This window comes from Sinocyclocheilus grahami, unplaced genomic scaffold, assembly GCF_001515645.1.
Source record: "Sinocyclocheilus grahami isolate Dianchi unplaced genomic scaffold, SAMN03320097.WGS_v1.1 scaffold22.1, whole genome shotgun sequence".
NCBI lineage: Eukaryota > Metazoa > Chordata > Actinopteri > Cypriniformes > Cyprinidae > Sinocyclocheilus > Sinocyclocheilus grahami.
In genome coordinates, this window is record NW_015505201.1 from 208,758 (window position 1) to 221,594 (window position 12,837).

The 12,837-nt window shown below is 34.9% G+C and overlaps 1 protein-coding gene across 1 annotated transcript in view; it reads right to left on the reverse strand.

Annotated features, from left to right (window-relative positions):
• Window positions 1–12,837, reverse strand: part of LOC107559827 (transmembrane and TPR repeat-containing protein 2-like) — a 90,209-nt gene that overhangs the window by 17,620 nt on the left and 59,752 nt on the right. The window contains exons 4-8 of the mRNA XM_016243806.1: window positions 12,592–12,706; window positions 11,368–11,453; window positions 9,497–9,681; window positions 9,071–9,149; window positions 3,921–4,042 (exon numbers count right to left, since the gene is read on the reverse strand). Coding sequence (XP_016099292.1) covers window positions 3,921–4,042; window positions 9,071–9,149; window positions 9,497–9,681; window positions 11,368–11,453; window positions 12,592–12,706 — 587 coding nt within the window. The remainder of the gene's footprint in view (window positions 1–3,920; window positions 4,043–9,070; window positions 9,150–9,496; window positions 9,682–11,367; window positions 11,454–12,591; window positions 12,707–12,837) is intronic.

Genomic DNA, 12,837 nt, shown 5'->3' on the forward strand with positions numbered 1-12,837 from the left:
TTCATTCAACTGACAACCCAAATAATGAATGCTGCATGCAAATAAACTGCAAAGTCTACTTACAAAAGCACATCATTCATGAAACAACATAGATGGAACTGACAAACAAATACTCGCTACACTTGATCAAACTCACAGAAGTGCACAAAACTTTTTCCTTTCATCCATTCAAGTTTATTCAAGGTCAGTGAACTGATCAAATCACTGCCCAGGCCCCCTCACCCCTGAGGAAGCTTTATTTTCACCCAAAGGATTATGGGTACCCATGTTTTACTCTGTTTCTGCATTAAGCAAGCAGAAACCGCAAGGACCTGGGAGATTTGAGTTGAAAACTTTCTTCAAAATCAATACGGCTCTGAAGTGAAGATGACACTTTTTGAATTTGCTCTCACTTGAGTGAGTTTCATCACAGCAGTATGGCTCTGTGATGGATTGACTTTATCTCTGGTGGACTGACTTGTTCTGGCCTCTTCCAATGGCTTCATTCAGGAAGTTTGTGTAGTTTACTTGCTTTCTTTGGTTACAGTGCGAGTCCCTGGATTGAGATGTTTGAGGACAGTGTGTCTTGGGGTTTTAGTCAACTGAGACGAGAAAAAGAAAGACAAAGAAAGAGAGGGACAGAGACACAGAACCCTTTCATCTGACATTGCTTATTCTTGGCTGTGTGAAATGATGTAACTGGCAGAAATGTGTGGTTAATATAAACTGTTTACGAAGAGTATGCTATAAATACTACACTGTTTTTGTTACTTGCACCAAGGTTTATGATACTGTCAAGAACACCTAAACAAACAAAATAAAAGCTAGTTTAATTTTTTAAAAAATGTTTTATAAAAAGAGCATTTCCATTGGTGATCTTTTCAAATTTGACCCATATTTGACCGATATGTACTGTATGTGTGTGTGAATAAATGCATCATGGTTTTATGTTTACGTGGCGCGATGCAAGTCATACTATCCTTCTAGTGAATTATGTCCACACTGGATGCAACAAATGCCTCGTTTATAATGGGTTTTAATGTTTTTGTCTCGTCGCTCCGGCCGGAGAGGGCATCACAGTATGGTAAGGGGCGTAACATTTCCGTCACATGCTTGAGGTATTCGGCCAATCACAATGCACTTGATAGCTGGCCAATCAGAGCACACCTCGCTTTCAGACCGATGAGCTTTGTAAAAATCAAAGCGTTTCAGAAAGGCGGGGCATAGTGGAGAAACAATCATGTACAGTATGTGGAAAATAATTTTTTATAAATAATAATAAAAATAATAAGTTTTTTTTAACCTTAAACCGCATAAACACATTTGATTACACCAAATACACAAAATAATGTTCTTTTTAGCAACATCATATGACCCCTTTAAAAACCATTCAAAGTTTCATTCAACTGACAACCCAAATAATGAATGCTGCATGCAAATAAACTGCAAAGTCTACTTACAAAAGCACATCATTCATGAAACAACATGGATGGAACTGACAAACAAATACTCGCTACACTTGATCAAACTCACAGAAGTGCACAAAACTTTTTCCTTTCATCCATTCAAGTTTATTCAAGGTCAGTGAACTGATCAAATCACTGCCCAGGCCCCCTCACCCCTGAGGAAGCTTTATTTTCACCCAAAGGATTATGGGTACCCATGTTTTACTCTGTTTCTGCATTAAGCAAGCAGAAACCGCAAGGACCTGGGAGATTTGAGTTGAAAACTTTCTTCAAAATCAATACGGCTCTGAAGTGAAGACGACACTTTTTGAATTTGCTCTCACTTGAGTGAGTTTCATCACAGCAGTATGGCTCTGTGATGGATTGACTTTATCTCTGGTGGACTGACTTGTTCTGGCCTCTTCCAATGGCTTCATTCAGGAAGTTTGTGTAGTTTACTTGCTTTCTTTGGTTACAGTGCGAGTCCCTGGATTGAGATGTTTGAGGACAGTGTGTCTTGGGGTTTTAGTCAACTGAGACGAGAAAAAGAAAGACAAAGAAAGAGAGGGACAGAGACACAGAACCCTTTCATCTGACATTGCTTATTCTTGGCTGTGTGAAATGATGTAACTGGCAGAAATGTGTGGTTAATATAAACTGTTTACGAAGAGTATGCTATAAATACTACACTGTTTTTGTTACTTGCACCAAGGTTTATGATACTGTCAAGAACACCTAAACAAACAAAATAAAAGCTAGTTTAATTTTTTTTTTAAATGTTTTATAAAAAGAGCATTTCCATTGGTGATCTTTTCAAATTTGACCCATATTTGACCGATATGTACTGTATGTGTGTGTGAATAAATGCATTATTAAGGATGCATTATTTCAAATAAATGCAATTATTAAGATCCTAAAAAAACTATTTTCACAAAATGCAGCACAGCTGCTTTCAACATTGATATTAATAAATGTTCTTGAGCACCAAATCAGCATATTATACACTGAAGACTGCAGTAATGATGGTAAAAATTCAGAGTTGCCATAAAAGGAATAAATATTTTAAAATATGAAATATAAAAAAAACATAACATTTTTAAATATGTTTTTAATGTATTTTTGATCAAATAAATGCAGTGTTAGTAAGTGTAAGAGACTTCTTTTGAAAACATTTAAAAAAAAATCTTATGATATATTTATTTTACAATATTTTACATTTTCTATCCCTGTAGACATATTTTTCTCTATGATAGCTTACCAAAAAGCCGCAAATGTAGATATTCTGATTCTGCTAATATATTTAAATATAGTATATAGCTATTTTAGCTACTGCTTCATCTTTTTTTGTGACAGAGACAGATAACAAAGGACATTTTCTACATGAGCATGTCAAACTGCTACTTCACAGTAAGACTATAAAAATAACTTTCGTCTTTAGAATGGAGTGCATTGATGAATCATTCACAATGAAAACAGGAATCCGTATTAAGAAAGTAAATAGGGTCAATGTTGACTTTAAACGATACTGCTACGTAGTGGAGATTCCATCACACCTCTCATTTGATTTTCTTGTCATCCTAACTTAATCATGAAGCTCCATTTCTGCTAGAAGCACAAACCCTCTTTCAAAAACACACAGCTTTCCTTGTACTGTCTGCTGAGCTTTCAAAGATGGTAAATGAAGACGGTCTGTATTTTCTTTACATAATCAGCTGGTGGTGGCCACATGAATGAGAAAAGCCTGAAGAGGACCATATGGCCAGAGTGGAAATGAAAGGAGACAGACACAGGTAAACCTGAGACAATACGCTCCGCCGCAGAGCAGGAACTCTTAGAGCCATCGCCTCCTCTCAACCCTTTTTAACACATCTTCTCTCTTATCTGTCCACACTGATTTTTGCTGAGTGGATTCAGACCCAGGGCATATGTGCGAGTAATTCAGCCTTCTGTTTTTAGCTGGTTCACTTTTTCAGTTTTCAGTTTCAAGATCAGAGAGAAAGGAAGAATGCGTTTGGTCTTAAGGGACGACTTCTCAGATTAGATTTATGGATAGAAAAGGTTTCTTTATACTGTATAATGGTAGCTTCTCTTAGACATAGAAAGCTAATGTGTACTCAAGCTTTGTTACGCCTAAAAGATATGTAACGTTCAAGAGAGAGTTTTGTCTTCCAGACAATCATGTTTGAGTTACTAATTAGTCAATTAGCTAATGTCTCTGTGTTTTTTGTCCATAAAAGACCCAGTCTTTTATTATATGGACTATTATGTTTTCTTCTGTGTTCCACAACAGAGCAAAACTCATACAGATTTAGAAAAACACAAAGGATCATAAGTTATGAATAATTTTCATTTAAGAATAAACTACTACTATTCTGACCTTGGGCATCCTTTGCTTGTGTTGCAAACTTGAAACCTTTCGTTTACTAGACTAAATATTTAACAACTAGCCAACTCAATCCCTTATTCAGTCAGTGTCCATTAAAAAAGTGAGTTTACCGTCATTGCCAGGAGCTTGCCGTAAGTGAGGTGTGCAGGTATATGGTCTGGTTTGGCTCGAAGGGATTCCTTATACCAGTGTTCTGCCTCTGTCAGTTTGTTCAGCCTCATGTAGGCCTCTCCTGTGAGGGGACGAGACAGAGGTCAGGTCAACAGGCCAGAAGTTAAGGAAGCACATAACCACCCCCCTCGCCGTGGTTTATCCCATAGCATAAATAGAGGCAGTCAACTGAAAATGACCCACAAAAATTCAGACACTCGATGAAATGTGATACTGGAGCCCTCCGTCCATTTATGTAAAACGAGCGCAGAGTGAAACCAACATTAAGTGATTGTTTACCGACCAGCGGACATTCAGTTATTTATTAAATTTTATTTGATTATTTATATTAGATAATTCTGCAATTTTTGCATTCGATAATAATAATAATTTTATATATATATATATATAAATGGCGTGTGATGTCAAAAATAAACCAGTTTTTTTTGTGTTATTGAAATAAGGATTTCATGCTCATCCAGGTTGCATTTATTCAAATACAGAAAAAAACTGTAATTTTGTAAAATATTATTAAAATGTTAAGTTTTAAGAAATCTGTTTAATGTTTCAAGATTCTTTCTTATCAAGGTGAATAGAAAGTTCAAACAAACAGTATTTATTTGTAATAGAAATCTTTCGTAACAATGTAAAAGTCTTCACTGTCACGTTTGATCAATTTAATTCATTTTTGCTGAATAAAAGTATTGATTAAAAAACATTTCTGAAAAGTATTAAATTAATTTAAAATTAAGTGACAGATAGATAGATAGATAGATAGAGCCTTTTGGCATCCTGTACATAAATAATTAATTTGCCATGATAACATTAAAATGACTATGAAAGAGTGTGTTATATTAGGCTAAGTTTTTATATTCATCATAAAAGCATTCATTGGCTCTTTAGATACATTTTCTAGATTTTTGTTTTGTTTTGTGTAAGAGGATGCGTGTTATTTTGCTATGTTCCTTGCACTGCTCATTAAATTCGAATGATAGTAGAATACTGTCAAATCATAAAATTTTAACATTTTGTTCCCCTATTAATATTTCGTTAAATAAGAGATTACTCAATTTGTGCGTATTGATCATTTGGTAATAAACACTTTTATTTAATAAACATTTTTATATATCCCTTGAATGGTTTGCCCACCCTGTCATATTGGGGAATCCGCCCGAAAAGGCCATCCCCTTTAGTGATGTCAAGACAACAGATTTTTTTTTTGACTCTTCAGTGAATTTCGATGGCTGAGGTGAGTTTTCAAAAGTTGGTGACTTTTCAGTTGACAAATTTTCTTCGTATGAGTTTGCTTACTTGCTTTTCCAAAGCTTAACATGTCCACCCTGTCAGCATAAAATATGCCAGAAGTGATTAGAATACAGTATTTTCAAAGTATGTAAGTTTATATATACCAAATTCTCTTCAACAACCAGACTAACTATTTAGCTAGTCACAGTTTGTTGTAAGCTAATATGCTAATTGAAGCTCAAAATGTCCACCCTGTCGGCCACTTAAGACTCGATAGGGTGGATATACACATGACAGGGTGGACACAGCATTCATTTGTAGTCAATACTGCTAAAAACTAAAATGAATGGGGAGGGGTATATCAATGTGATTGAGGATGTAATTATATTATTATTAAATATATATATTTTTTCAAAGTTGAATAAATGTTTCATTGTCATATTTTGTCATGCTTTGTGTGTTCTGCATTATGAGTCCACCCCGTCATGTGCTGGTCCACCCTGTCATCTTGATATTTTACAATATGTTTCTCAGCTAATATGTGTTTCTATAGTACTTGAGTGTCTACTATTTATGACATGACATAAAGCGAATGGGAAATTAAAACCAACATTTTTGAGTATTGTGAGGGTTGAAAGGCATATGGTGATATTGACCCATGTATACTACTCTAAAAATACTGTCCTCCGGTCTTCGGCTAAGCAATTCAAAGCCATGCCTGTCCCAGTGCCAACCCTACTCTTATAAATCCAGACGTAAAAGCTGACTCCTCATGACACGAGTATAAACACACACTCCTATCCTTTAAACATCATCTAATACCTCAGCCAGCCTCCAGCTCCCCACCCACCTGCAATAACACACACGCTCCTCTCAGACAGATTATTACAGAAGAACCTATCACAGCTACTTCACAGAGATAACACAGCCTAAACAATGTTAATGTAATGTAATTAGAGCTAAAATAACATAAGCAGAGCATATGTGACTACACTGGGGTTTCACATGACCCACCGGTCTCAATACACGTCTGTCCACACCAATGTCAAATATAGGACACGTGGGTCATTAAAACAGCCTAAAGTCAAATAACGCTGGAATTTTCAGCTATTATTTTAAAGCTAAAAAAATGACATACTGCAGATGGCTCACTAATGACAGCTGGGAATGTCACACAAAACTCTCGCCATGTTTGTAAATTAACAAGAATATTGCTTTGGAAACACAGATTTTGAAGAAATACAGAAAACTCTGACTCATTAAGCAAATCTTAAACAAACACAATTCCTCATTCGTCACACATTTGTTTTGTGCAATAGAAAAACATTGTTTCTGAAGAGTCCTAACAGTAAGAGTATGAATGAATTTATGAGCATGAATTTAGCAATGAAAAAAACATCTACTACACTATTGTAATACTTTTATTCAGCAATGCACTAAAGTGATCAAAAGTTACAGTGAAGACATTTATAATGTTACAAAAGATTTTGATTTTAAATAAATTATATTCTTTTGAAAGTTCCATTTCTCAAAGAATCCTGAAAAACAATGTTTCTTGAGCATCAAATCAGCATATTATAATGATTTCTGAAGGATCATGTGGCTAATGGCTGCTGAAAATTCAACTTTGTATCATAAAGGAAATTACATTTGAAAGTATATTAAAATAGTTTTATTTTATGATCAAATAAACGCAGCCTTGGTAAGATAGTTCTTACAAAAACATTCATCAAATCAGCATATTATAATGATTTCTGAAGGATCATGTGGCTAATGGCTGCTGAAAATTCAACTTTGTATCATAAAGGAATAAATTACATTTGAAAGTATATTAAAATAGTTTTATTTTATGATCAAATAAACGCAGCCTTGGTAAGATAGTTCTTACAAAAACATTAAAAAAAAAACTAAAAAAACTCCTACCTACCCCAAATTTGAATGGTAGTGTACAAAACATCCACATGCTGGTATATTTAGCAATTTAAAAGGATTGTTTAACAGATACAGTCTGACCTCCTCAGTCAAGCTGTATTTGGCTCAGTTGGTCAGAGGAGACAGCTGTCGATTTTGGCTGTTAGAATGAGCTCAATACAGTTGAAACAGTGACAACAAACAAAATAACACAAACCCGAAAAATTAACAACAAATGAGCTTGGAAAGAAATGAACATGGGGAAACAAAAAAAAAAAAGAATTACAGAAAAATAGTTAAGAGATAACTGTGAGAAAATGAGATGGGAGGGAAAGGCTGAAAGCTGTGGGTTGGTAAATGTGTTGCATAAGATATTAAAATCGAACAGTTTGCTCCCATGCTCTAAATAAAACAGAACGGTTCTCACGCTCTCTTGTTTGTGAATCTGTTGACTCGATCTGACAAAATCAATTCTATATAGATCAAAAGAATGCAATGGAGGTGGGTTCAGCAGAAAAGGCACCATTACAATTACAGACCCACTGGTGAGACAAGATAAAAACAATATGGAGTTACAGTATGTAAGGAATAATGTAAAGTAAGTCATTATTGCAAAATAAGACTAACAGTGAAGTCTTTTATCACCCTGAAGGGGTTTATTTTGCAATAATGGGCTGCTGACTGTACATGATCTCACTTATTATTACACAACTGCTTACCAAATAAATATACAGACATAAAATATTGATTTGAGTTGAAATTATTTTATGATCGTGTAGACCGCTTAACTAGCTTATCTTGTAGATTTTACTATCTTGTAGAGAGCTTAAAGTCTCTGCTAAGAAAAACAGTCCATTACATCACAGAAAACAATCAGCCTAGAAACAACACAAACACCGCAACAATATTAAATTAAAGTGCCCCTATTATGGATTTTTAGAAATTACCTTTCATGCAGTGTGTAATACAGCTCTAAGTGAATGAAAACATCCTGCAAAGTTTTAAATCTGAAAGTGCACCGTGCATAAAGTTATTGTCTCTCAAATGAAAGAGTCGACTCTGAATCATTGAAGCGAGTCGTTTTTTAAAACGAACGAATCCCAAGCCATTTCAGGTTGACGTCAACATGAAACATTAGCATATTGCCCGCCTACTTGTTGGTCTTTTCCAGATGCAAATTCATTCTTTGCCACTAGGTGCGGCTTTTGGAGCGGTAAAAATAGCTGTTTCCCCCGGTAACGGCTGTAAACTAAGCAGCACTGCGCTCACAAACGCTGCTTTATCAGGCATTACAGGCATGATGAAATGAAAATGAGACCAATCGGACCAATCACCGCAGATTAGCATCACGCAAAGGAGGGGTTTGGAAAAATGAATTGTTGAGCGAATCGTTTGGGAGTCGTTGAGCAAGTAAGGTAACAAATAAATGCACATTATAAGACAATGAAAGTGTTTTTTGACCTAGCATGAATGTCAACCTGTTGTTGGGGACTCCCAAAACCAAAATATGAACCTTTCATAACCCATAATAGGGGCACTTTAAATAATTTTTATTTTTAATGATTTCCAATTTTTTTTTTTTTAAGAAATGTATAGCTTTATTCATCAAGGATGTATTAAATGGATCAAAAGTGACTGTAAAAACATGTCACTTTACGAAAAACGTCTATTTCCAATAAATGTTTTTCTTTTGAACTTTCTATTCATCAAAGAATCTTGAAAAACTGCATCACAGTTTCCACAAAAATAATAAGCAACACTAATGTTTTCAACACTGATGATAATAATGTGAAATGTTTTTTTAGCTCTAAATCGGTATATTAAAATTATTTCTGAAGGATCATTTGACACTGAAGACTGGAGTAAAGGAGCAATGGCTTTTTTATTTTTATTACAGTTATACAAAATTATATCTGACTCTGGAACAAAGCATTCTAGACAGCTTTAAACTTACCCATCATATTATAAAGGCTCTGTGGGGCAAACTGCCTGGGCATCTTCTGTATCGCTTCTTTATATACAGATATGGCCTCCTAAAAACAGAATACACCATTAATTCATAAAAAGCCACAATTGTAAGCATAAAAAAGTACTCAGACTAAAAGTCTATTCATTCCAAGCCTTAATTTTCACAAACAAAACAAGCCAATTAAATCAAGATCAAGAGTCTGAAATATAACATTTTGATGATCGTTCTTTTCACTTTATATATTTTCTGGGAAACCAATTTGAAAACGGTCAGAAATTACACATTTCATGGTTAAAGCATTGGTCTGAAAAGTTGTGGTGTGAAAACTGATTTTTATACTTTCGTAACCTCAGATTTGGTGTGTACAGAATTGAAATCTAAAGGCTTTAACTGTGCTGGAGAGCGTCTCACCTCCTGGTGGCCCTGCTCATGAAGAAGCTTTCCCAGGTTATACAGGCAGCTGGTGACTGAGCTCTTATGTGCATGAGGATCCTTCAGGTTTTCATCTGGGATATCGGCACAAGTGACAAAAGTGCGCTTGGCCTCTTCTAGACGGCCCTGGTTCATCAGGACAATCCCTGTGTTCAAGTAGGCGGCTGAAAGAGAGAGGAAAGGGTGTTTATCAGAGCAAAATTTAATGAGGCTTATTGAGGCTCAAAGAAAGACCTCCACTGGGGCTGCAAGAATGAACTAGTTGATTTATGAAGATCAGCAGCCTTGCAGTCTAGTCGATAAGGTGCCAATACATATTCACTATCCACCCGGCCAGAATCAAATCTAAATCAGCAGGGGAATATCCACTCCAGCTGCAGGCTCAATTCTGATGCTCTTAATAGACCATGCATACACACAGAACCACAGATTTAAATGAGTTTATATCACAGGACGGGACAATCTATCAGGACTCCTGCAGCAGGGACTAGTAGACATCCATCTCTCTCCTCAGAGCTGCAATATGTGCGTGCGCTGATCTCAAACTATTACAGATCTCTTACAGATGTCTCACAACACATTAAATTGGGAGGAAATGCTACTGCACTAAAGTGGCATATGTGGAAAGTAGCGAGTGAGGAGATATTTTTGCTCTGAAATTCAGGGGTGAATTCTTTAAACTTTTGCACCAATGCAAAAACATGACTTTAATCATAATTCTTTATTTAATGGGTTATTATTACTGTTTTATGTATTGAATACAAATTTTATTTATTTTATTATTTTATTTTTTCTACTGTTTATATATTATTCTATAATATTTGTATGCTTTTGGTACTGTGTTTTGTGCCACTTTTATGCTTTTTCATTTTGATATTTAACATTAAAACATTAATAGTAAAATATGTACACTATATAAATGTATGCATATATGTCAAAAGTTTGGAATAATTTAAATAATTGTTAATGTTTTTGAAAGAAGTCTCTTATGCTCACCAAGGCTAACATTTAATGTACAGTACCAGTAAAAACAGTAAAAGAAATATGAGTAAAACAGTAAAATTGTGACATTATTACGATTTAAAATATCTGTTTTCCATTTTAATATACTTTCATTATAATGTACTTTATTACTATGATGGCAAAGCCAAATTTTCAGCAGCCATTACTTCAGTATTCAGTGTTACATAATCCTGCAGAAGTCATTCTAATATGCTGATTCGCCAGTGAATTTATTATTAAAACTATTTAGTAATATTTACTCTTTTGTATTATTATTAAAAATGTATCTCCTACAAAATGTGGTAGACTATACATTGGCTGACCAGCTAGTTGATTCTGAATGACTTATACAGAATGTCTTTTATAAAGCAAAATTTGACTTAAAAATCCCCAGACCCCGCTGCACACATCATGATAATTGTCTCCCTGGGCAAATCTAGTCATTCAAGCAGAGTAGCAATAATTTCCTCCCATGACACTAAAAACAACATGGGAAATTCTATGAGAAACCTTAAAACGGCCAAAAATAGCACATGCATTTCATTTGGATAAGAGGCAAGCAAATGCATCCACACTGGGCCAAATAGTATAAAAGGATTTTGGCCTGGATTCTTTTTTTCTGTTGAAATCGAATCAAACGTCAATCATTCCTTGACAAGAGTGGAAACAGAGTGACTGTGTAGGCCTGTGAATCATCATTATTTCTTTAATGCTGGACTTAGTTTGAGCACACACACACACACACACACACACAGAGAACCACACAGACCTTTTCATTTGTAGTTGCCTGGACACAGTGAAGACTGAGGCGGCTTGAAATTGTTCATAAAAAGAGGAGCTGTACTTACAAGCCAGCGTTGGCCTGCTCCCAATGGCCAGCTTATAGTAGTGGAGGGCCTCTGAGAATCTGTTGTTTTCCTGGAGCAACAGACCCCTGCAATCCAAAAGAAACATGAACAATTACAAAGTATGGGTAACACAATTAATTTAAATTAACAAAAAAAGAAGAAAAAAAAAAAAACTTATATCAATTTATTTATTAATTTATATCAATTTTTTTCAGTGATATTTAATTAAGTTAAATAACTATGAAATCGACTTCCAGAGAATGAAAACAAACTCAAAGCCCTGAGTTTGCACTGAGATTACAAAGGCTAGTGGGAAGAAAAATGTTATTTCCCAAATGCCCTGTAAGATTTTTTTTTTAAATCAACTGGGCATATTTTAAATTGATTGACTAGCAACCTACAACATAAAAAAGACAAACCTGTTATTTTTTCAGAAAAATATGCAGTAAGAGACAAAAAAACCCCCACACATTTAAAATAATTTAGTAATAAAATAAAATGATAATCATTATATTCACTCCATTTGCATTCAACTATTCAATATTTAATGAAGTTAAATAACTTTGAAATCAACTTCCAGAGAACGAAAACAAACTCAAAGTGTTTGTACTAATTTTACAGAAGCCTAATGGAGAAAAAAAAAGTTTCCCTGTAAGAATTATTCAGCAGGAACAAATGAACAGGAATGAAAATATTTTTTAAACAGGTAAAAAAAATTTTTTTTTTTAATTATTAACAATTGAAATTTACTTTATGATTTCCATGCTATTTATTATTACAATTAATATAATGTTATTCATTGAAAAAGCATATGCAGGAAAACATCCCATGTATGACGTAGTGTGCAAAATCTATCACTCTAAACTCACTCATTGGGTACGCTCTTGTTGAAAAAATTAGATGCATCGAGAATCATTTTGTAATCACATCACAACTCCCTGAATTAAAATCAAATCTGATTGTGAGGTGCCTAAGGATTCCCATCCCCACTGCTTAAATGGATAACTGAGAACAGCCCAAACGTGTGCGGTATATGAATTATGTATGAAGTGTCTTCATGCCCTGACTGTGGGGGTTAATGTGTCTAGTGGGTCCCTGACACACCGTCCTCTGGAAGGCTGATGAATCTGGGGACAGTCATAGTCTGGCCTCTCAGGAGATTTCCTCAGCTTTACTAGGACAGATCAATAAAGTCAGCTGTTAGGAGGAAGTTCGCTCACTCACAGGTTATACAACATGTCAGCCATGTTCCTCCGGTAGTACAGAGCGTTCCTGTAGGCTCGCTCGGCCTCCACCACCTCTCCCTGGTTCTTGAGAACGTTTCCCAAGTTACCCCAAGCTGAGAAAGAAGAATAAAGAATTAAAATTCAGAAAATACAAGAAATCTAGGAACATCTAAAAATTAGATTTTAAAAGATATATATATATATATATATATATATATATATATATATATATATTAGGGCTGTC